Here is a 26786-nt window from a genome sequence, read left to right on the forward strand (position 1 = left end):
AGGGACGTCAATTTAAACCAGAAATGCTAAGATACATATTTGACTGGATCTATGAATAAATGAATGACTGGGTTTGGATAGTACTTGCTTTTTAGGCAAAATAATATGAATTGCATCATGTTATTCCTAGAAGTCATGGATGATGCAATCTTAATAGAGCTTACATCACAAATTGCCCTATATCATCTCTAGAAATCATACAGCAGGGGTGCAAAACTCTTTCTGGAGGGCGACAGATAAATAGTGATGAAAGCCAAAATGTTAAATGTCACAGATGTATATTTACTGAGTAATCCACTATTTTGAAGAGGGGGGTCAAAATAACAGTTTTCAGTGAGATTTGGAGCTAAATTAGAGGGGTGTAAAAATGACTTTAGAAAGATGGCAGCATTATTATTTTATTTTTACACAGAGATTAGACCTTTAAAATGAAGATACCAAAAGGAAAGTTTAAGAACCAGAATCTAAAAGGATATAAAATATCTTTAATACTTCTTGAGTTGCAGGCATGAACACTTGAGGAAAAAAACACAAGAAGTGCTTTTTGCTATTTTTGAACTGTCACCGCTGGCATATCATGAAACAAAGATAGCCAAAGTCAACAGATTTTACTAATAGACCAACCAATCTCTGTGTAAAATTAAAATAATGATGCTGCGTCTTTCTAAAGTCATTTTACACCCCTTCTAATTTTGCTCGAAATCTCAGGTGAAAATTGTCATTTTGACCCCCTTCTACAAAATAATGGATTAATCAGTAAATATAAATCTGTGACATTTAATATTTTGGTTTTCATCACTATTTATGTTTGTCTTTCTACAGAAAAATATTAATAAAATAAAAAAATTGAGTCAGGGACCTCTGGTTGAGTTGACACGGAACGACCCTGCTGCGTTCACACGTCGTAATTACCATAGTCTTGAGATGACAAAGCGTGACATTATTTTCAAAGTTGTTCACGTCCTCGGACTGGGAATTGTATGTTTCTCTGGCACCACTATCAACACTTAAATGAATCTGCAGCAGTCAGGTGGTACAGCTGTCATGTCGTACACTGTAAAAAAAATCCCAGTAAAATTTACGGTAAAAAAACGGCAGCTGTGGTTGCCAGAACTTTACCGTAAAAAATACAGTAGCAACGTAAAAAAAAATCTGTTAAATTTACGGTAAAATAACGTATTTCATTAACTGATATAATGTTAATTTGCCAACCTAATGAAGTACTAATATCTGTTTTATACCTTTATAATACACTGACAGTCACCAAACACAGTGGTGATAAGAGTCACATGATGAATCAAAGTTCACCACAAGCAGATTTTCCACAAGCTGAGAAAGACAACACTAACATATAGAAGGTGCACACAGTGTCATTCACACACACACTAAACACCATCATGGTAACATGCATGAAACTTTAAAAATGCAATAAACATTAATTTAACAACATTAGATGTAACATAAAACCCTAATGTACATAACTGATTAGAAAAAAATGAGAAAAACTAAGAAAAAACAGAGTTATTTCAACAAAAATATATCAAATGTGAAGTGTCACGCAGGGAATTATGGGAATGCCAATTTATGTTTTTTTTACTGTAAATTTTACAATGAATTGTTATTTTTCACTTCCAAAAACTGTGAATTTAACGGTATTTTACCGTAAAATTACATTAAATGTACCGTTAGATCTATTACAGTTATTCACCGTATATAGTACGGAAACTTTCTGTAAACCAATTGACAGTTTTTCACCGCAGCATTTTTACAGTCTTTTACTGTTAAAATCACGGTCATTTTTTACAGTGTACAAGTATGAGCTCTCAGAAAACCCCCATCTTACAAGCTACACGGCGTGGCATGAACACACCTTTAGTTCCAACCCTGCTTCAACACACATACCTGTAGTTTTCAAATAAGCTTGAAGGACTTGATGAGACACTGAATAGGACTAAACTATGTATTTATAAACTATTTTTTGCCTTTTGTTTCATAATAAATTTGATTTACATAACTCTTTCGCTGCTTTTTAAAGTGTTATTTACATAAACAGAACAGGTACCAGGTACTACACAATATACATAGACATGAAATGTACATCAGCATATCAAAAAACACTAAATAGCACATTTTATCTCTGAGGCAGATGAATTCTAAAAAAGTTGTAGACCAGTGTTATTGATTAATAAAGATATATTTTCTTGTGGTTATGTCCTTAAAACACTTTTACCATAGTGCATGTTTTTTTGAAATCAAATACATTATGATGTTTGCATCCCATAACCAGCTCCATATGTATGACTTTTCTGATGTAGTATGCATAACACTTGTGTACGAATCCAGTGAAACTCAAGTCATGATAGAAGAGTTCAAAGACTTGGGGAAGGAAACTAAAATGGTATGGTTTCTTTAGCAAAGAGTGTTTTTATCTCACTTTTGCTTTTGTTAACACTATTAGTTAGGTTTAGGGGAAGGTTTAGTGTTGGTGGTATGTTATTTTCGAACGTAACCACTCACGGGACATTTCATTTCCGAACTGCCATGATATACAACAACCAATGTAATAAAATGTTGCCAGATTCACATTCATCCTGATATGGATAAAACCGAACAAGCTTTTAATGCCACTCACCAGACATTTCACTTTGAAAGTGTAGCAAAACGTGCAAGAAGCAATGTAATATCATTTTGCATTATTAACGCCATAGGCACGTTTTCCAATGAGCTTGGGTTCCAAAATATATATAAAAAATAGAGCCTCAGTGTTGACACATCCTACAAATGTTTTAAAAATGTTGTACTGCAGTTTAACCTAACTGCAACCAAAATACAACTGTGCTTACAGGTGAGAAATGTCTTTTTATTTGCCTTTGTGTGGTATTTAAAGGGATAGTTCACCCAAAATAAAAAAAATTGTCATCATTTACACACCCTCATGTTGTTTCAAACCAGTATGAGTTTCTTTCTTCTGTTGATCACAAAAGAATATAGTTTGAAGAATGTTGCTAATCAAACAGTTGATGGTAGCCATTGACTTACATAAAATGCTATAGATGTCAATGGCTACCGTCAACTGTTCAGCAAAAGAAAGAAACTCATACAGGTTTGGAACAACTTGAGGGTAAGTGATGACAATTTTTTTGGTTGAACTATCCCTTTGACTCATCATTATGAATGAGCTGTTGTATTGATATACACTTTTTTTTTGTCCTCAGTGAGACAATCATGTTTCTGCATGAAATATTCCATCAAGGACTGAAGGCAAGGATAGCAAACTGGCCTACACTGGTTCTAGGTATGTCATGATGGTTACGTTTTATCTCTCAGAAAGCTAATTACTGCACTCAGAAGCAGCTATTATTCAGAACACCCCACCAACAAAGACAGCACATTGCAGGGTGACACTAACATCAAGGACAAGCCGTTTCCGCTGACGCACAGCATCTCAATCAAACCCGTCAGTGACGCCTGATTTTCTCCTATCTCACCGTATACAGACATGCACACATCTGCAACAATGGTAGCCAGACAAAACCCCCGCCAACATCCTAAACCCCAGATAAGCATTTTCAAGCGCTGCTCTGAATAAAAGAATCAATTTTTAATGACTTTGACTTTGTTTTCTCCTTTTAGCGGATCTCTTTGATATCTTGCTGCCAATGCTTAACATCTATCAGGAGTTTGTGAGGAACCACCAGTACAGTCTTCAGGTTCTGGCCAACTGTAAGCAGAACCGGGACTTTGACAAACTCCTGAAGCAGTATGAATCGAACGCTGCGTGTGAGGGGAGGATGCTGGAAACGTTTCTCACATACCCCATGTTTCAGGTGTTGCTCTCGCACTCTCATTAGTGTCTTATTTAATTCTAGCCTGATCACCGAAGAGCTCGATTTGTTCAATTAATTTGAACTGCCACTGGGAATTGCCTGCTTGTGTTTCTACAAACAAGAAATTTGTTTTCCATAAACCATTTGAGCGAACTCTCATTTTGAAAAGAGCCTCATTTATCACTTGTAGAATCCTGATGTATCTCAATTCCTCAAACATTCGAGGCAATCAGTTTCCTGACAGAATCTGTAGACTTTTTTGAGGTAATTTTGGGGTAAAATCTGTAGAATTAAATGAAAGTACTTGAAATACTAGACTCTTGGATGAAAGCATTATCAAATTAGCCATCAATATGTAAGTAGCGAACATACTGTATATGGAGCGAAGGATGTTTAAAACTCGGTTGATTGATGGAGCGACATTCTGTGGGCGCAAATTCTCTCATTTTCTTTGTACGCTTTCACTCTTTACAGTGTTTCTCTCTTTATACGATTGATTGACAGATCCCTCGTTATATCATCACTCTCCATGAGCTACTGGCTCATACACCTCATGAGCATGTGGAAAGGAAAAGTCTAGAATTTGCCAAGTCCAAATTGGAGGAACTCTCCAGGTGAGAAATGCACCCTGAGGTGAATTCACTAAAAACATTGCATTTGAGTGCAGAAAACCTTTGTCTTTTTCACTAACCACCCACAAACCTGTGTAACCATGCATTTAAAGGGATAGTTCACCCAAATATGAAAATTATGTCATCATTTACTCACCTTAAAGTCATTCCAAACCTGGGGTGTGTTTCCCGAATGCATTGTTAGTCAACTATGGTGGTAATTACCATTGAACTCTATGTATGACTTTTTCTGCTGAAGACAAATTAAGATATTTTGGATAATGTCGTTAACCAAACAGTTTTGGTTACCATTGACTTCCATTGTATGGAAAAAAAATCATACAGGTTTGGAACAACATGATGGTGAGTAAATAATGACAAAATTTTTATTTTTGGATGAACTATGTTTAATGCTGCGAATTAGCTTTGCGTCAATAGTATGAAGTAATTTTTCTCAGAACAAACACACCTCTTTCTATGTAAATCTTAAAGATTTCTTCTTTCACAAAACAGCACAATAACAATAACACCGCGCTTATTTGGCTGTAGAAAAGCATGTGGTAAATCGAAATTAATTGAAAATACAACAAATCGATCATGGCAACAGTCGATGATCAATCACAATTGATTTACATTTGAATTATTTTAGAGAATAATATGTCAAAACAATGCAGACAAGTAACTTTAGCTTAGTGAATTCCCCACTGACCGTTTTTTTTAAAACTTGCCATTGATGTAGTGGTTGTAAATAAGTTACACTTACACTAGTGCTTCTTATATCCTGACATGTTCATTTACAGCTTTGTCAGAGAACGGTTTTATCAAAGTGGCAAAAAGTAATATGGTGAATTTCTCACATTTTCATTTGTGACACAAGTGTCATGTTTGCATTATTCCAGGGTGATGCACGATGAAGTGAGTGACACAGAAAACATCCGTAAAAACCTGGCTATTGAGCGCATGATCGTGGAGGGCTGTGACATCCTCCTTGACACCAGCCAGACGTTTGTGAGACAAGGTGAGTCGTGTTAACACCTCGAGCTGCCACCTGCCTGACACGCTGCTTTAAGCAGAAGCAGCACCTGAGTGACAGCAACAACTTTGTTTTGATCCCCTCGGCCTCTGAATATTTCATGGTTTCAGAATTGGACAGCCTTGTCTCCAGGATTGACAGAGTATTTGATGTGTTTCAGTCAGGTGTTTTATAATGTATTAGAATCCAGTGCTGTAAGGAAAACCAGGAATAACGAGTACTTGGATGGGTCTGCATGGAATGTGTGAAAGAGGAAATGACATCATTACACACAATGATAGTTCATAGTTCATGTTCTTTTGTAGAATGAGTGACAGGGGAAGCAATTCCTGTTGTTGACATTTCATTTGGTTCAGCTCATATTTTTAAAACCCAAAGCCCCATGAGCCAGTGTGAGAGGATTTATCATTATTATGACTTCAGCTCAAGACAATATGAAATATCGTTCAGAATGCATTTTACTTCCGTATTGCATTCTTTCTGCAGGATCCCCAAATTATGAAAGAGTGGCTTAAGTTTATTATTTAAGAAGTACGCTTATTCTTTCTGTCCAGTCTATATCTCATCAGCTCAAATCATTTGGTATCCTGATTCCCATCAGCAATTTCCGTCTGTAAAACAGGTTACATCGCTTCCAGTTCTGCTCTTTTGTATGTGCTTCTTGAGCTGTTTTACTCAAGATGCCTTCAAAGGAGCTACCAAAGATGAGCATAACTAATGCCCATTACATATGCAGATTGATATCTTAAAGTTTTTTCTCACGAACATTCAGATATTAAAATATGCCAACATTAATATAAATAACTATGTTAGCCGATTACCTTAAAAGTCCATAGATATCATTGTCAGTTCATACAGCTGTTAACACTTTCTACAACAAGCGAATGCAATGAGACCTGTTGTCCTGTTTGTTCATGTGATGTTCGGCATAAAGCTTATACATGATTTGCAAAAAGGCCATTATTGAACGATGGTGGAGTTAAACACTATATTGGGCAGAAAACTTATATCTGGTATGTAATAAGTTTCCCTTTTCACATTCAACAAAGCATTTCTTAAAGGCACAGCATAAACAATAGACATCTAATTTTAAAAGGTCATTCATACATATAGCAATCTGCAGTGACAAAGATAACTGAAGTCAATGTGAGTTGTTGATTTTCCAGTGAAATAAGCCAGCGACCATTGATTTGACTGTTTGATTTGTCTCTGCCCACATACAGTGATATAATAAAAAAGTCATGCATGCATTGATAGTACAAATGCTTTATCTATCCAGAATGTTCATTTTTAGTAAGAATGAAAAACTGATTCCTTTTCAAAATAAAAGGACAAATTCTTGCTTCTCTGGAAATCTGCAATCTCTCCAGCATTTAAAATGTGGCTACAGCAAAGATGTTTTTGTCCTCTTGAAATGTTAACCTATGCACTTTCGTATAAGCAATAATTAAATAAATAAATGATAAAAATTTATTAGGATATCTTAAAAAAAAAACTGTTATAAATCCTAGGGGGAAACATTAAAATGGTAATTTTTAAAGTTTTAATTATAATTAATTTAAATGATATCCTTTCAAGTTCATATAACTAATATGTATTCATGTTTATTGTTAAAATGATAAATTAGTAAAAAAATAATTAAATGTTGTAATGTATGATTATCACCCCTTTAATAAAGTAAATAGATTCAGTTGTGATTTTTAATTTAACCCTTTGACGCGTACGATCACACCGGTGTGATCAATCTTGTCTGGCCCCAGGAGCGTACGATCACACCGGTGTGATTAGAACGTTCAGTGCATCACGTAATCAACTGCCAAATTCAAATGTTCGTGTGCGCTTTGGCTGACGCTAAACCAGAGATGGACGCGCGCAGCGCTTTTCATATATTACATATATGCAGTGTTTTCAACCAAGTAATGTTTATTTTAGGTTTCAGACATTTAAATACACATGAGTACTAACAAAACAATATATACAGAGTTTGTAAAATACACAATGATGTCTATAGAAGCGGAAATAACAACCCTTGCCTTTATAATTAGACAACACGTTTTATTCATATCAGATACACTTTGTGAAAGTAACTTTAAAGCTTACTCTATTCTTCCCCAGTTCACCGACTCACTTACTTTCATGTATTTCGGGAGAAGTGGATAAATTAACGTGTTGTAAATCCAACAGATTCTCTGTGCGGCGCAAACTAACATGGCGGCGCCCATAGCGCATATGGCTCAACTAACATGATTGTTATAAAGGTGTTTAAACAGCAAAACACATCCACTTGCACATATTTGGCAATCGGAATATTAGATATTTCATGCTATAGTTAACAAATCTGTGAATATTTTGAATAAAAAAGGAAAAATTAAATGAAAGCAGATCATCATTCATACAGTGCTGCGCTGTGTCACGTAACAAGCGATGACGCGTCACCATGGAAACCATAAAGTGATACGTTCTAAATAACGGTCGCCTTAAAAAACTCACGCTGGGGGGTCAGCCAGAATATTTTAAACTTGCGTGCGAAAGGGTTAAAATGTTTAAATCAGATTTTAGGTAAGTGATGAGGCAGGTATGACCTTTAATCAATCAATCAATCAATCAATCAATCAATTGGGGGAAAGCTGGACCGGCAGCAGGACTTGGTAGGACACAACAGGGAGCAGTATGATGATGATCTGGCACAGCACTAAGCACACAGAGACAATACATAGGGAAAGAAACCCTAACGAGGGAGAGCAGGTGGGGCAATTAAACCAATAATCAGGTAACAAGACAGAGTTAAGAGAATAGACATCAGAGCACATGGCACATAGAAACAAACAAAACAAAGCAAAGCCATGTGCTCACACAAAACATGACAAACATGAAAGCTACACAGAATGGGACAACATGATAGCATAAATGCCACAAACTACATATAACACAACACAAAAATGCCTGGCCAATGAAAACATAACAGGCGCTCTATAAAAACACATGAGACAAGAGCGCACAGTGAGTGAATGAACACTCAACCCGTGCGCTCACAACAAGAGACAAAACATGAAGCATGAATATCTGAAGCCCAACACCAAACCAATCTAGACAGAAGTGCCAGGATCTGAACACAACGCTCTGAACATACAACACCACACATGGATGAAAGAGTGTACAGCTTGAGCGAACATGAAACTGCACACCCACACAAAGATAAGATGATAGGAGTGTCAGGGCTCTGTCACCAAACTAAGAATAAACCATACTGAAGTGACAGTATGGATTTCCTGGACTGTGGCTTATGAGATCTGAATCTTTTGATTTTTTTTTTTTTTCACTCCATGTCCTGATTGAAAATCTGCCATGTTTCCCTTTTCTTCTTGTAGTCTTTTGTTCAGTGGTAAAAGTGTCTTTGATTAATTTATCATTTGTTCTGGTATGCTGCTGTGGCTCTGTTGACTCAACTTGACTTGTCACTCTTTTTCACATTTTTCATTTCTCTTTCTTGCCGTCTTTCTCTCAGGCTCTTTGATCCAGTTGCCTTCAGTGGAGAGAGGGAAGCTCAGTAAGGTGCGACTTGGCTCTCTCTCACTCAAAAAAGAAGGCGAGAGACAGTGCTTCCTCTTTACCAAGCACTTCCTTATCTGCACACGCAGCTCGGGAGGCAAACTTCACCTGCTCAAGGTACGCACATGCACACAGAGTACTGCAACAAATCAACCAAAGAGAAAATGACATTTAATACACACCAGTCACTCTAAAAAAAACAACAAAGAAAACCCCAAAATGTCATCCTGTCTGTCTTTTATGTATTGATAAGGCAGTTAAGACATAGTGATTAAGAAACTAACCCCTGATGATCAATAACTTAGAAACCCAGAAGCAAATGTTTGATAACTGTAATGATTTCAAAAGGTTAATCATATGTGATGAGGTTTGAGCTTCCCCTGTTCATTTCATTCAGTCCCTACACCCCATGCGCACATTATTGCATAACTCACAGAATGTGTGAAGTGCATCTGTGCTTTTTTAATTGACTAGGTCAATCCTCAGGCACAATTTCTGAAACTGAATTTCCTCATAACTTTCATATGTGTGTAACTCTTTTAAAACACAAATTACACTCTTGAAAAATGCATCAAACTAATATTAAGTCAATTTCTCATTTTCAACAACACCTCGTTTTTGTTAGCCAGTTAAATAATTACCAGTTATAATAATTATTTGGTGATGAGATCTATAAGCAAGCAATACATAGGCTTTTGGAAAACACATTTGGAATGTCTTTGTACATTCAGATCCATTACAAACCCATTATTCTAACAAACCATCAATATCAGAAAACTCTCCCTTTGTGATTAACCTCTCATCCTAATGGTTTGACTCTGGCAGCAAGGTGGTGTGTTGTCCCTGATTGAGTGCACTCTAATCGAAGAGCCTGACGCCAATGATGAGGATGGTGAGACTGTTTCTTTCATGCACAATTTTCAAACACATCAGCACAGATGATTGGAGACATGCATCATTAGCTATATATTGGACATTATTCATATAGTGCTGGTTAATTAACTGTTATGAACAGGTCAGAAAAGAGTCAAAGCTGCCTGCTGTTTAAATGTCAAATGGGCAGAGATGATAATTGTCATGGATTGATTATCCACTTGAGGGTATAGAAAGAGACCCAATGGCTAATTCAAAACTGCATCACAATGACCTTCTCGTAATTCCTTTATATTGTTCCTAAGAGCTTATTTAATAAACATTACCATCACTATTATGTTTCTAAGAAGAGATCCCTTCAGTTCAATTAGTTTGTATTGCCATTGTTATTTTGAGTGATCCCACAGGACTGATAATTAGGATTTTGTGCATGATTTGTGTTCATTTGTAACCTTCTGTTTTTTTTTTGTTTTTTTTTAGCTAAAAATTCAGGGCAGGTGTTTGGTCACCTGGACTTTAAGATTGTGGTAGAGCCCTCAGATGCTCCTGCCTTTACTGTGGTGCTGCTGGCTCCCTCCCGTCAGGAGAAAGCGGCCTGGACCAGCGACATCAGCCAGGTGAGAGGGAAGCCACTTGTAATCAACAGCTCCTTTTCTGCATTTAAAGTGAACTGCTGATGGTTTCTTCAAGGTTACACTTCTGTTCAAATGTTTGGGGTCGGTAAGATTTTTTTAAATGTTTTTGCAAGGAGTCACTTATGCTTACCAAGGCTGCATTTATTTGATTAAAACACATTAAAATCAGTTAAATGTTATTACAATTTAAAGTACAACAGTTTTCTATATTTTAAAATGTAATTTATTCCTGAATTTTAAAGAAAATATTACTGATTCCAAACTTTTGAACCGAAGTGTATATATTATCATTATTCTGTATATGCTCACTGATAAACTTGGACAGTGCTGTGGCACGGTTGTTAATTCATGTGTTGTAGATGCGGGTTCAAATCTAGCCTGCTTCATTCCCCATATCCAACTATGATGTTGTCTCTCTCAACTCTGTTGTTGATTAAAGGTATACAAACACTCTAAAAAACACTGGGTTAAAAACAACCCAATTTAGGTTGTTTTCAACCCAAGAGCTTGGTAAATATAGGACAGAGCACATGTTGGGTTAATTTTACCCAGCAAATTGGGTTGTTTATTTAACCCAGCATAATAGGTTGATTTAACCCAGCATAATGGTTTGTTTTGTTTTTACTATAATACAGCTTTTTTTTTTTCTTTTTTTTTTTTTTTTTTTACAGATTAACTTAAAGGGCTAGTTCACCCAAAAATGAAAATTCTGTCATTTATTACTTACCCTCATGCCGTTCCACACCCGTAAGACCTTCGTTAATCTTCGGAATACAAATTAAGATATTTTAGTTGAAATCCAATGGCTCAGTGAGGCCTCCATAGGGAGCAATGTCACTTCCTCTGTCAAGATCCATAAAGGTACTAAAACATATTTAAATCGGTTCATGTGAGTACAGTGGTTCAATATTAATATTATAAAGCAACAAGAATACTTTTGGTGCGGCAAAAAATCAAAATAACGACTTATTTAGTGATGGCTGATTTCAAAACATTGCTTCAGAAAGCTTCGGAGCATTGTAAATCTGTGTGTCGAATCTGCAGTTTGGAGCGCTAAAGTCACGTGATTTCAGCAGCTTGGCGGTTTGACCAGCGATCCGATTCATGATTCGATACACTGATTCATTTGTGCTCCGATGCTTTCTGAAGCAGTGTTTTGAAATCGGCCATCACTAAATAAGTCGTTATTTTGTTTTTTTGCCGCACCAAAAGTATTCTTGTCGCTTTATAATATTAATATTGAGCCACTGTACTCGCATGAACTGATTTAAATATGTTTTTAGTACCTTTATGGATCTTGACAGAGGAAGTGACATTGCTCCCTATGGAGGCCTCACTGAGCCATTGGATTTCAACAAAAATATCTTCATTTGTGTTCCAAAGATTAACGAAGGTCTTACGGGTGTGAAACGACATGAGGGTAAGTAATAAATGACAGAATTTTCATTTTTGGGTGAACTAACCCTTTAACCCCTCAACTTTTTTACAATACTCCACACAAACACTGGTTTGCATAATAATTCCTTTTTTTCCCAATTATATTTTACAGTATAGCATATTTTATCTAGTTTTTTTTAAATACAGATTGTCTACATTTAAGCTCATTTAACAAATATTAGAAGTAAAAATTAAACATTTAGAAGTAATTCAAATGTAATCGACCAGTCTCTGTTGTCCCTTTTCCACCGTAACGGCACTGGATCTTGTGCCAGAGATGGCTCGCATTTGACGGGGGAACTGCTAACTTCAGACCGCTGCCCTGCGTTTTCATAGCCAAAATATGCTGTGACTGACTCCATTAACTGTCCATAAATAATCAGTGTACAATTCTGAGAACATATTTTAGCATCCTAAATATTTATATTCTGTATTTTTTTTTAATAAAATCATAAAATTGCGCCTTATGTTGCTTTGCATAAAATTAAAAAATATACAGCATAATAACAAATTCATAGATAAAATAAAATGTACAAACCTGCATTTTACCGAAGACATGCACCAATTTGACGGAGGTTGCAAAAAGTCTGCGATAAATAACTCAGTGTCTGACCCAGGAGCTGGGTAACACAAAAACTACCCAAACACTGAAAGAAAATGTACCCAAAAGGCTCATCTGTAGTTTCTGCAATTGCTCTGAACCATACAAATCCCCTGTAGCCTTTAAAAACAAAAAGCGATAATGGCTATGCAGAAGCAGTGGATAATAACTAACCACCATCTCACTGAAAACTCACACCATATTCAAGAGCCATGAGGTTAAGACTTGGTCCTGGAGGGGAACGCTTTGTACTTGTTGTCAGAACATGGCTTACTGATGAACCCACAAGAGATGTCTCTCTGTCCTTGAACCCCCCAGTCTCTTATATACACAAAGAAATTACATTATGTCCACGTGTTTAATGACTAGATTAACTGTGTTGTTCCCTGTACTGTTCCTTGTTTTGATCCCTCTCTTCATTTAAATTTCTGCTCTTTGGGATGTAGTGCATCGATAACATCCGCTGTAACGGCCTGATGACCAGCGTGTTTGAGGAGAACTCAAAAGTCACAGTGCCGCACATGATTAAGTAAGTCAGATTTGTGTTTATAAAGAAACAATGTGTGTCTTAATTGCCATGGGTCAGTTTATTGTATAGAAGCACTTCCACTATGTTCATAATTTTTGGGCCAGTAATACCGCATGTACACATACAAATGATTTTGATTTCATCTAGTAAAAGACCAAATGACTAAAAATAACATTTCAGTTTACCAAAAATACCAATTTTTAAATGATTAGCCCTTCAAACTTAGCAAATCAGTTAGCTGAGAATAGCATCTTGCTAACAGCTTGTTTTGGAGGCACGGTGAACATGCACTGAAGCCCTGCACCGGCACTCTACATTTGTACAAACACATCTGTCCAAGCTAAACATTGGAGTGACAGAGAGAGCAAGCAACCGGGACTAATTTCCCTCCATGCTGGAAAATATGTTGGCACTACCAGTCCAGGAAGGATGCAGCATTTCCAATGAGCAAAAAGGGCCTTAAGCAAAAAAAAAAAAAAAAAAAAAAAAAAAAACCCTTAACATTTAAATATTCTACTTGTGGATAGTGTAAAGCTTCTAAAAATTGTCCATTAAAAAAGCAGAAAACAAATATTGTATATCATTATTATTTTCATTATTAGTCTACAAATCTAGGTTACATTTGGACTAGTTAGCTAACATATTTAGATGCAAACAAAATCATTGATCTCCACTAGTTTTTCATATCTCCAGTCACCATCAACATAAATGTACAGCATACAGACCGTAAAGATGCTTTGGTTGTGCTCTTCATTAGATCCGATGCACGTCTCCATAAAGATGATGTTGACATTTGCTTCAGTAAGACGCTCAACTCCTGCAAGGTTCCTCAGATCCGCTACGCCAGCGTGGAGAGGCTGCTGGAGAGGCTGACCGACCTGCGCTTCCTCTCCATAGACTTCCTCAACACTTTCCTGCACACCTACCGGATCTTCACCACTGCCACCGTGGTCATGGAGAAACTGGCTGACATCTACAAGAAGCCTTTTACATCCATACCAGTCAGGTAATGGAGCTCTCAAAGGGGTTAAAAGTAAAAAATTATGTCTATATTTTATAGCCTTTTGTTTCGATGTCCAATATATATCTCAGTTTTTCTCTTTACTCTAAAATATCTCAAGTTGTTATTTTTTTCAACCCCTCATTTCAACCAACAGCCACTGTTGTCAAGTAGATTTCAAAAGTTTAATGCAAGAACTAATATATAGTAATAATCTACTAACTATCAAAAATTATTTTTAAAAAATATTGTTATAAAAAGCTATTACAGCTGTTTTAACCTACATAAATTTTTACTGAAAAATATATGTAATTTATGAAAAATATTGCAATATTTTTTGAGTGAAGAAAACAAATTGTTGAATCAGTTGAATTTTGAATTGATTCATTGAAATGAAAAGTTCATACTGACAAACTAACCAACCCTATTACCGTTTTTACTACAGAAGTTTAAATCGGAGACACTCGAATCTGTCTTACATCAGAAGGATGATGAAATTAGTCTAAAACAAGCATTAAAATCTTCAAAATAGTCGCAATGCCTCTTACTTTTATATGTGCTTTAAAAAAATGAATCTATATCAGGGTGCTGCATATTATAATCTATTTCACAATCTATACAAAACCTGTCCTAACCTGTGTCCTTCAATGTAAATCTACATTTTTGTCCTAACCACAACAATTAACAGAAAATTTTGTCAGTTCCTTAATTTCTAATTGAGCTGCATCACACTGGGTAGCCCAGCCCACAAAGAGATCTCATTGGTCCTGCTCCACATAACTATGAAATGTCTTCTAACTGGCTGTAATTATATTGCATCACACAGCAGTTTTGTATTTAGTGTGGACAGGGAATTTGCTTGTCGTTGGAAACTTGCATAGGCCACAGTGTACAAGGCCACCTTTCTAATCCATTTAAAATAATACCATATATTAACGCTCAAATGTTTTGTGTGATTGAAATATATGAAAGAGAGCACAAGATGTATGCGTCTAAAACACTGCTGTGAGTGAGACTGAGTAGTGCATTTATCTCTGCAAACATTTATGCTCAGATTGAATGTCTTTTCAAATGGAAAAATGTTTTCTATTCCAAAAGCATGTGTTCTGCCAAGTTAAATTAGTGCACTTTTAGTGACCTGTACTTAAAAAGCAGCCCAGAAAGCGCTCAGCAATTCCTCCTCAATCGCCGTTGAATGTTCAATATTCTTGTGCAGAAGGCAAACACAGCATGTGTACCTCATGTGAAGGTGTTTGTGGTCAGAAGGTGTCATTGTGAGTGATGTGACGTTTAATGTGTTGTCTCTGATGCTCCTCATCCCCCCACTCACTTTGCTGTCACACAGGGTCCAGTATCACTCATTTGACCGCTTGTCCATTACATCCATCTGCCCAGACTACAGCCTGAAGATCAGGAAGATAGCACTGGATCAGTCAAAGTAACAAACCCATCTCTCTGTTACCGATTCACTTTCATCCCTGTCCATTTTTCTGGTCTATCTCCTCACATTTCCTCTCTGTTTGACTGTATTTTTGGGAGTGTTTGTCTTTATCCTCCTTTTCTTTTTTTGGAAGTTACTATTATGTGATTTCAATAAATACCAGATTCTGTCCTTGCACAATTGCTATCATCCAGTGCAGATTTCACATCTTGCAATGTTTACCTGTTGTTCTCAAACTCTGAAAGCTGCAGAGGAGGCATGCCTCAACAACTGATACTCCTTATGTGTTGCCACATGTTGAATGCATCCAACACACAAGAATGTTAAGTGTACTTGGAGCATGCAAGTATGGAGAATGTGCCAGTATTGCTCTGCCATTTATGCCCCATCTTTCAATTTTGTTTCCACAACTCAGATCCCTGGAGCTTTTCTTCGCCACCAACCAGAACAACCGCAGCGGGGACCACGTAAATGACAAATCCCCCAGACTGTGTCGCAAGTTCTCATCTCCTCCACCTCTCTCCATCCCCTCCCGTACTTCCTCTCCAGTTCGCACTAGGAAACTCTCTCTTAATTCCCCTATCAGCTCAAAAGTAGGCATCCTGGATCTGTCCACGACCTCATCATCTGCAGCCAGCAGCCCAACCTCAGCCAACCCCACCATTTCACCCCCACCATCCAACAACAACAACAAGCCCCCTTTGGACCTTAGCCATGGACAAAGTCCATCCTCCCCTGAGCAGAGCCCTGGAGCTCTGGATGAGAATGCCGAGGTGCCGCGAATCGACGCCCTCTGTGGTAAACTGCGCCGCAGCATCAGGAGAGGTGAGCAGAAAAGAGATTTTTTCTTTCTAGGAGTAGTGAGAGAAACTTATTAGCGGTTTTAAAACCTAGTGAGTGGCCCCACTGTCTACTGCCTTCTGGGTATCTACTGAAATAGAGCCTGATAAGTTGGAAGCACATGGAGATTCACATGGAGAGTGCAACAAACGGGTTCTGGAAGTAAAAATACCATTAATTTTCTACATAGGGGAATTGACTTTTAACAATAACTCACACACCCCTTTACAGACAGACTTATGAGGCTATGTGGTTGTTAATCAATGACATAAGCTTTTGTTGAAGACATCAGACCACATTTCTTCAACTAATTTTATTTAACTGTGAAATTCCTGGTGAAAACTACATTACTCATGATTCTGCAAAGAAATCTCCACCAATCAGACAATTGAAATTAGACTCAAAGGCTCGCGAGCACCCTTCTGAAACCTAAAATGACAAATGGGACACCCTATAGTCTTGTGGACTTAACGGTGACCATTGTAAGTCCACAACACTGTAAGTGCATTTGAAGTGTGCCATTTGGGACAGGGCCTAAACATTGCACCAATAGAACTCTTTGATGCCTGCCCACTCCCATGAAGTACAGCGAATGAGTCAACGTCCCTACACTCTCAAACTTTCTCAAATATTTGCATATACAGTATATGCATATTTTTCAGTAAACCTAAAATATGTTGTTTCTATATGTACATAATTAACATCTTTAAATCAATAGTTTTATATTTATCCATTGTTTTAAATTTGATTCATTCATTTGCAGTGCTTCATGGAATTGTAGTTTTTTCCCTTATTAATGCTGTTAAGTACACAGTCTTGTACATTTGTCTTTTTGTCCTGTTTTCAATTTTGTTTTTGTTTTTTGCTTCAAATTAGTTTGTAATGTTGTGATTCACAAAGACTCTTTAAAAGTCCCTATGGGAAAAATGAATGAGAAAGATACTTCCAGAACCAAGGCTGCTGAAAAAGTAGGTGGGAGCTGTTGTGCTATAGAATTTGCTGTTAGCATGTTGCTAAGCTAACAGTCTAACATCTCTAATAATCTTAAAAAATATGTTGTACATACAAATATTTGGTACTGAAGAACTGAATGAAATGTAAGCTTTATAATCTATCATTATTTACTTTCATGGATTTACTTTTTTGCTGGGCTTATCACAATATATTCTGGGTTTGCTTTTTCCAAGAAGGATACATGCGATGCTGGCTGCCTTATAATATGGCCAAAACAAGGTATCTTATTAGCCAACATAAGTAAGATTTTTAATTTTACAAGCCTTCACCTTGGGATCATGCGGTGCCTCTGTAGGCAGCTCACTATGTTTTGGAATAGAGCAGTGCTGGGATGTTGGAAGTAGGTCAAGACACTAGCTGGATAGTAACATGGATGTTCATGAACACGACCTTCATTAGCTGGCTTTTGCCTTTTTAAAAGCATAATTTCATCTAGAAGTAGCTGGCAGAGTGAATATTCTAAGTAAAATTTCTGTAGGTGCTCCAAATTACATTGAAACCATAATAACTTAACAGCCAAACTAATGTGTTATTTTCTTTTATAGGCTATTAGTCTGACCAGCATTCTCCTGTCTCCACATAAAATCCACGCGCAAATAAAGTGCAAACATGCTTGTATTGTGTCCCTCCTTAATGCAAAACAGAGGACTTAAGTTTTTTGACGAAACACCCATAATGCTTGTGGTTATGGCCCTCTATTGTACTGGCATCCAGGCAGCTCGGAATGAGAAGCAGGCAATGTTTGAAACCTCAACCAAATAATAAATCATTTTCCTTATTCAGAAACATTCAAAAGATGGAAATGTGTCGAGGAAATGGACGTCTTTGAGTGACTTTGGTTAGGATTTCTGGTGTGCGAACTACTGATGGTTGGCCTTTTGTGTTTGCTAGTTTAGATTTTCTTGTATTGTTTTTAGGGCTGGGACAAAAATCGTAGAATCGCAAATCGAGAATGACTCTGGATTAGGGCTGCACGATATATCGCATGAGATTGTCACGCGCATTTCGTCAGTAAAGCCGGTTCCCTGATTACCGCTAAATCGCTATCACCTGCTTTCAAATAGAGCGGCATTTAATAGATAGAGCCGTAGATCACTGAAAAGCCACGCAATATCGCGTTCATTATCGAAGGCGATTCATCTGCGATATGAACGCGATATTGCGTGGCTTTTCAGTGATCTACGGCTCTGTCTATTAAATGGCGCTCTATTTGAAAGCAGGTGATGGCGATTTAGCGGTAATCAGGGAACCGGCTTTACTGACGAAATGCGCGTGACAATCTCATGCGATATATCGTGCAGCCCTACTCTGGATTGATTCTGAGATTTTCTGAATGCATCACGATTCTCTCTTGAAACGATTCTAAGCTTAGTTTTTAACAGCAGATGTCACTGCGTGCTTTAGAAACAGCTGTATTCTGCTTGCTTCCAATTCCTTACACACACCACTTGAACCTTCTATAAAATAATCATTCATAAAATTTGAAAAGGTTGAAGCGAATTACAAGGGTTTTTGCAGTGGGCTGTTTACATTAATTTCGTGTTATAAAAGCATTCTGAGGTGCAAGTACATAGCTGAATGCACATGCGCTCTTCTTCGTGTGCATTTGAGTGTGCGGTTAAGAACTAGCCTAGAGCGCCATCTGCTGTTATAAACTAAGCTCAATATCGGTCCAAGAGAGAAGCGCGATGCATTCGGAAAATCTCAGAATCGAGCGACGAATCGAAATGAATTATTTTATTGTCCCAGCCCTATTGTTTTTCCCTCTTTCTGCTATAAAATCCACCATATTCTGAGGTCAATCTTATTGTGAACTATTGGCACTAATAGTAAGCTTTAACACCGCATCAGACAAGCCACGTATTACTTTGCACTCAAAAAAATGATTCTAGCTGCTTGTTCAGTTTATTTAAATAAAATAAGCTGAACCAACACAAATCTTTAGTTTTTTACTTAATTGGCATTTGCACTCAATTGTATTATGTTAAATGAAATTAAATTTGCAAAATGTTAGGTCAACCTAAACCATTTGTGTTGGGACTACATGAATCATTTATGTTGCATTGATTGAACCTGGGCAGTGGATTTCTAGTTCCCAGCATGCTTTGCTTAGGGAAAGATTGGGACAGTAAATGTTGAACTTAAGTGCTGTTTAATGTGTTTTTTAGTAAAGGGAAATACCTTTTAAAGTTTGATGTTCAGTTATATTTGACATTTAAAAGAGTTTATGTTATGTCGATTTTTTGAGGTTACCATTATGCTGAATTGTAGACCTTGTGGTTAGGCTCTAGGTGGCTACGTAAAATAAATTTATATTGTTCTCAACGAGCATTAACTGTGCTCAAGCCAGTGATGAGAAGTTCTTTATCTGATCATTATTTGCATGCTATAAATGTTACTTAGCATATGAAAAAGTGTTATTTTAGTTTAGTTTTTATAGAAATATAAATAAATTTGTTTGAGGGCCAGCACATAATTTACACAGTCTACATATGGTCACCAGCTTTTCCCCTCTCAATGGTCATGAAAACATGTATGTCTGTGTACAACAGCTACTCAAAACCTAAGCACAAGCGCACATCTTCACCATGATGGTAACAAAAAAACAACAACAAAAAAAAAAAGCACTGGTTGGATCAACAAGAATGAATTATGTTCAGGAAACATACACAGAATACGTCAAATGAAACTGGTGTGATCTCATTCAATTAGGATGAATTTCACTCATCAGTACAATTAACCTAGCTTAAGTTCAAATAAATCAGTTCAACTGTGTGGAAATAGGTGTCATAATTGAATTAAGTTAGACCAACAAGTTATTTTTTTGAGTGTGTGATCGGACTTATAGTTCACCCAAAAATGAAAATTCTGTCATTTACTCACCCTCAGGTTGTTTCAAACCTGTATGAATTTCTGTCTTCTGCTTAACACACAAAAAAATATATTTTGAAGAATATGGGTAACCAAACAGCTGATGTTTGAATTCTGTAGTATGGAAAAAAAAAAAAATACAATGGAAGTCAATGGGGTTTCTGACATTCTTCAAAATATCCTTTTTTAGTGTGTTAAGCAAAAGTCAGAATTTCATATAGGTTTGAAACAACTTGAGGGTGAGTAAATGATGACAGAATTTTCATTTTTGGGTGAACTATCCCTTTAAGTATTTTTTTTAGTATTAAACGATAAACCAAAGCAAAATAATCATTTTCGTATGCATATGTCCCCAGTCGTATCTAATGCCCAGAATATACTGTTATTTTAGTATCACTACTATTAGTTTTTATTAATAGTTTTAATTATTAATGTCATTTTTGTGTTTTTTATGTCTAGTTTTTATTAAATTTTATTTTTATTTCAGTTTTAGTTCTTTTAGAAAATCAAGTTAAACTAAATGAAAAGTAACAGAAATGTTTTTTTTTTTTTATGGTTTTAGTTTTAGTTAACTATAATAACCCTGCTTATGGGTGGGCTTTTTTTTTTTTTTTTTTTACTTAACCACCGTGCAACCTCTCATGCTGTATCACCATATCAACAACCTAATAACCTCCCAGAACACCCTAGCAACTGCAACACTCTTGCCCTAGTTTTTTTTTTTTTTTTGGCTGTTCCCTGCCCCTGCTCTCTCTTTTTTTTCTGGAGCTGTTGCTCTAAAACCATTTATTTTTGAAGAATTAGGGGTTGTATCATCCATTTTAATAAAGAGTCTGACTTTCCCCTCAGCTGTGCTGGAGTCAGTGTCTTTGGACAAATTTATTCCAGAGTCGCCCCAGAGCAGTGAACCAGGAGAAATCTCTCCTTGCCGCTCACCCTCCACTCCACGCCACCTCCGCTACAGGCAGCCAGGAGGTAAGCGTGCGCATATCTATTGGTGTTTGGCTCTCTTGGCAGTGCAGTCCTCTTTTGAGACCAACTGTAGAGTCAAACACAGTGGTGAGTTATAACTTTCTAAAGGTAAAATAGAGAAGTCTGTGAATGTAACAGTTTCATTCCAATATTGCTAGCTCTTTTGCCATAAGTCCTATTGCATGTATTGAGTAGCTGAGTACCTTTTATAAAGGTCTTTTTATGTCTCTTTTTTTCCTCTTTATGTTTCTTTTATAATATTTTCAGTTTGCATTTTAGAGGAGAGGGCAACCAACATTCCTAATGGTTCCTTAAACGAAACTTTCTCAGTGCAGCCCAGTTACAAAATGACCTCAGTCACAGTCTTGGATCTGAAACAGTCAAATGTTGTGTTTGGATGACATTAAATAAAGCCATATTTGGGGAGAGTTGGGACAGGAGTAAATTATATATATATCACATTCTAAATTGGTTCTGATTAGCAAAGTTGTTTTTCCTTCCAGACTTTTTATTGGGTATCTTTTGCATTTTCATTTTGCTCAACATAAGCATTCATATCTGATTCTGTCATGGTTATATACGGTATATGGTTTATAATTATGTCTGCTCTCTCAGTTTCCATTAAAAGCTGTTTCCATATGTTCACTTAGTTGCTGACTCAATATGGTTACTAAAGGGCAAAAACCTCTTTCATTTTGAATTGTCACCACTGGATTAGCAGAAAAACTGGATATGTGATAATTATGGCTTTATGTACGAACTGTACTACACGTTCCCTGAAAAATTCAAGGGTCTGTTCACACAAAAATAAAAATTCTGTCATTATCTGCTCACCATAATATCATTCCAAACAAGTATTATTATTTATTTTTTATTTTTCTGCTGTGGAGCGCGCACAGATTTTTTTTTTTTTTAAAGATAATATTTAGTCTTTTTCAGACAAGAAGTGCGTAGTGACCAGGGGCTGTTTAGCTCCAAAGGACAAAAAATAATTATAAGAGAAATCGATAGAATGTGTCTGCTATATTCCAAGTTTCCTCAAGCCATCCTATAGCTTTGTGTAATGAATGTACTGAAATGCCCCACTAGATATAACTGATACATGAAGGTTTGACATCATGGTGTACAGTTATGAGACACTGGAGAACTAATGATGTTTGAAGTTATTGAGGTCCAACCTATTGGTCTATTAATCACAAAACCTTTGTATGGATTCTTTGCATGCATTGGTTTAGTATGAGTTTTTGAGTGACTTTAAAGGTGCCATCACCCTTTTGGGGTGATTAAATCTTTTTAAATGGTCGTCAGTCATTAAATCTAAATCTCTCAATATTTTTTTCTAGTCCAGTCAGCTGAGAACTCACGCTGCTCTGTTTCTCCAGCCTCTGCATTTGCTATTGCCACAGCAGCAGCTGGACACAGCAGCCCTCCAGGTACACTGCACCACTCAAAGAACCCAAGAGATGTGCAAAGCTTCATATGCTATTGAAATTCACTTTACACAGCTGTTGCAGTTTCTGCAGGTCTAATAGCTTCTCTATTTTCATCCCTCAATGATAGAACAATGTTCAAAATCATAACAGGAATAGCAGCCTCAAGAGCTACATGATGATTTAAGGAAAATTTACTTAGAATAAACTTTAAAAATCCCTCATCTTACTTGCATAAACTAACATTCTCGCATCCTACTAAATACAAACAGAAAGAATTGTATTAAAGGGTTAGTTCACCCAAAAATGAAAATTCTTTCATTAATTACTCACCTTCATGTCATTCCAAACCCGTAAGACCTTCACGTGAGCAGCATGACGCATGCTTTTGATGCTGACACAGAAGCCGGCCAATAATGAGCCAGTGTTATGACATAGAACCTGGAAGTAATGGATGTAAAAACACCGTATGAGAATGACACAGAAGAGAAGAAATTGTTGAATAAAGTTGTTATTTTTTTGTTTTGTTTTTGCACACAAAAAGTATTCTTGACGCTTAATTAAGGTTGAACCACTGCGGTCACGTAGACTATTATAACAATGTCTTTAGCACCTTTCTGGAGCTTGAAAAGTGGTGGTTAAATTGCTGTCTATGGACGAGTCTGATACCTCTCGGATTTCATCAAAAATATCTTAATTTGTGTTACGAAGATGAACGATGGTCTTACGGGTGTGGAACGACATGAGGGTGAGTTCCCTTGTAGTCAATAATTGTATCCCTTAAAACTCATCTTTGATCAACAAAATTACATATTTAAACGTTTTTTTTTCCTGTGATAAAAATTCCTTTGTGCCTTAAAATAGCTTGGATATAACTCTACACCCATGCCTCATTTAATACACGTGGATCAATGAATATGCAAATTGGCCCCGCCTCCACTCACTCACACGAGCTCAGAGATCCACTCGGTCAACTTATTTGGAAACGCTGCACAGTGGTATTGCTTTTTTACAATGTCAGACGCATTGCGGTAATTAATATGATTAGCCTTTTGCTTGACTATGTTATCAAACAGCTAATAATGTGTTGCTAATGTTACACAAATCATGTTCACATTCACGAGCTGCCTTCTAACAATCAGTATCCTTACAAATGCTTTGAACAACTCTGAACATCAGCGGAGAAAGTCATATAGTTCATCATAACATTGTAATATACACCATACACCCGCTATATTGCTAAATCTACCCCGATTTTTCATATCAACAGAAAAATTTACAGTGATAACTTGTCTTCTCTTGAGACTCCCCTGCTAGTTCACTAATAATGATATGCTGAAGCCCACTGGAACATTGATGTGATTGGTTACAAGGTAGTTTGTGACGTCACAGACACCAGCGATTTCAAACGTGGGTCTTTTTTCACTGCAGTTTTAAGGAGAAAAAACTCAGCAATGGGGTTAACATATGAATTTGCACATGGTTTGCCTTAAAGCATATTAAAAACACCACATAGATATATAAACAACATTTAAAACTTGAATTTAACCACAGGGGGTCTTTAATGACAGAATTTTCATTTTTGGGTGAACTAACCCTTTAATAGGCCTAGTTCTTTTATGCCACTTTGTGGTTTCAACTTATGCCATTCCAGCATTGCAACTACAGGTATAGTGGTGCTGTGTTTGCAATTGTACTATCCATTGTGTATTGTAGTGGCAATAAATTTGATAGTGAGGCAAATGACAGGTATGCCTGTATATATGTATTAAAACACCAAATAAGCTCTTGATCATGTATAATCCATACATACATTTCTTCTACAATCTGAAATGAGAGCCTGGATATGACAGGTCTGTATTACCCTCACAATGTGTATATTCCTTTGCAGTTTTTAATAATTCTGAGCGGACTTGTGACAAGGAGTTCATTATACGTCGGGCGGCTACCAACAGAGTTCTGAATGTCCTGCGCCATTGGGTCTCCAAACACTCACAGGTCTGTCTTTCAGCATCAGCTTACAGTATGTTTCATTCGCCTCACAGACACAGTGGGCCCTATAATACACCCGGCGTAATGCGACGCAAGGCGCAGCGCAAGTGTGTTTGCTAGTTGCGTTCAGCGCCACATCCTTAAATTAGTAAATGCATTTGCGCCAGTTAGTGCGCCCATGGGCGTGCTGGTCTAAAAAAGAGGTGTGTTCAGGCGCATTGCCGGCGCATTGCTATTTTAAGGAGCTGAAAATAGACTGCGCCATAGACCAACTCAAACCTGGTCTAAAGTCTAAAGTCAATGGCGCAATATTTTTTTGTTAGAGAGTGTTGGTAGAAACTGCGCCTCTGGGCGCATTGACTTAATTTGGTTATTACACACAGGGATGCGCATCACACAAACATGCGAAATATTAAAAACAAAAGGATTACAGTGTAAAAGAATATTATTGTGCAGGCTACATGAATATAAAAATGTAATGATGAATAGTCATTGTGTGTATTAGAATTAGGCTACCTATTTTCAATTCAGCCTATTATGCTACTACTTATAATAATGATGAACGAAATTGGCTAATTAATTGAACAATCGTGCCAATACACACACATATAGGCCTATATTAACTGACCCATCGCGCGAAGCTATTTGAAAGCCTGCATTTGCAAGCCCGCTTTAACTTCGCGCATGAGCAGATCGGTTTCTTCGCTTGAAAAGCGTTCAGCTTTTCCGCCAACAAATTCCGCCATGTAAATAGCAATCCGCCATGGCACGAGTGAATCTCGCTCTTAAAGGGAATGGGAGATGACACTCTGATTGGTTTATTGAACGTTACTCCCATCACTCATTATGAGAATAGGGACAACCCATTTCAAAAATGCGCCCCGGCGCACGGACCGTTTTTCCGTCGTTAAAATAGCAAAAGTGGATTTGGACACGCCCAGAGTGCACCTGCGCCGTGCGCTTTACACTTTGCGTTTAGATCGTTAAAATAGGGCCCACTGTGTGTCATTACGTACCTAAAACTGTAGTGTCACACTAATCTGTGACTTCTTCTCCCTTCCTGCTTTTTGATATTTTATCACAGGCACTTTTACATTTTAGTCCAGGCTCTGGCTGTGAACACATGCTTACCCCCAGGCCTCATATTTTACAGGGCAGAGGAAGCGTAACACCTCTTCACAATTTCCATGTTATTTTCACAAGGGAAACCAATTACCTTACATAAACAGTACCAAACCTTAATTAACACAGCAACTACTGGATCAAAATGCATTTCTTCAAAGAGAAGCTATTAAAGGCGAAGTTTGCAATTTCTGTGCCAGTAACATCCAAACAAATGTATTTGAAAGAATATTGATTTCTTTTTAACTTTTCCCCATCTATACCATTGGTTGGAGTTAGAGACGTCTTTAACCGTCTTGTGTCTTTCGCAAGTGTCTATCACATGAAAGAGTATTCTAAATATGCGGCGCTCAAGTTGAAAGAAGATCTAGACATTGTGCTTTTTTTGTTCCACTGACCTGCATCTCTTGTTTTTAACAGCAAAAAGCCCTTACATACACAAATACACAGAGCAATGTTTTGAAAAACCTAAAAAGCCACAGTGTTACAATTTTCAGGGGAATACAAATGACTTTGGATCTGCACATTCAGTTGGAATAGTAAAAAGCATTTTAACATAAAAATGTACACACTTGTACGTAATGTACAAACTACAGTTTATTTTTGTATCTTTATTGATTCAGCTTTTTCAGCAGTGCTTGGTTTGCTTTAAAGCCAGGTATTCGTCATATTGATCTGTGTTCTAATATGACCATTAACTCATAGAGATAAAGGATAATTTCAGTCCCTGCCAACTTTTTATGAGTCAAAGCATAGGATATTATAACATTAATATTGACAACTATTCAGAGCAAAACTAAAATACGCACACAGTCACAGGACCTCACACACAGCCAACATAATTATGTGCTGCAGTGGAAACAGTTTCTCATAATGGCCTTCTGAAATAAGCTTCTCTTTTTCAGCTTTTACCTCGCTTTGTTTGAGTGAAGGGAAAGTGTGGGCTAATTACATTGATCTGTTTTAACTCTTTGTCAGTTTATGCTAAGAACAGCCAGACAAATTCACA

The 26786-nt window shown here is 36.9% G+C and overlaps 1 protein-coding gene across 8 annotated transcripts in view; it reads left to right on the forward strand.

Annotated features, from left to right (window-relative positions):
* The window catches only part of rasgrf2b (Ras protein-specific guanine nucleotide-releasing factor 2b), a 77441-nt gene that overhangs the window by 37225 nt on the left and 13430 nt on the right, over positions 1-26786 (forward strand). Inside the window, exons 6-19 of one of the 8 annotated variants that reach the window (XM_048189226.1) lie at positions 3216-3295; positions 3634-3827; positions 4332-4441; positions 5338-5456; positions 8977-9137; positions 9846-9912; positions 10374-10510; positions 13013-13095; positions 13853-14101; positions 15441-15533; positions 15952-16361; positions 21111-21236; positions 22577-22666; positions 24555-24661. In XM_048189226.1, the coding sequence (XP_048045183.1) occupies positions 3216-3295; positions 3634-3827; positions 4332-4441; positions 5338-5456; positions 8977-9137; positions 9846-9912; positions 10374-10510; positions 13013-13095; positions 13853-14101; positions 15441-15533; positions 15952-16361; positions 21111-21236; positions 22577-22666; positions 24555-24661 (2026 nt within the window). The remainder of the gene's footprint in view (positions 1-3215; positions 3296-3633; positions 3828-4331; positions 4442-5337; positions 5457-8976; positions 9138-9845; positions 9913-10373; positions 10511-13012; positions 13096-13852; positions 14102-15440; positions 15534-15951; positions 16362-21110; positions 21237-22576; positions 22667-24554; positions 24662-26786) is intronic. The other 7 variants (XM_048189227.1, XM_048189228.1, XM_048189231.1 and 4 more) reach the window with 7 other exon arrangements.

The sequence above is a fragment of the Megalobrama amblycephala genome, linkage group LG4 (assembly GCF_018812025.1).
Source record: "Megalobrama amblycephala isolate DHTTF-2021 linkage group LG4, ASM1881202v1, whole genome shotgun sequence".
Lineage (NCBI taxonomy): Eukaryota > Metazoa > Chordata > Actinopteri > Cypriniformes > Xenocyprididae > Megalobrama > Megalobrama amblycephala.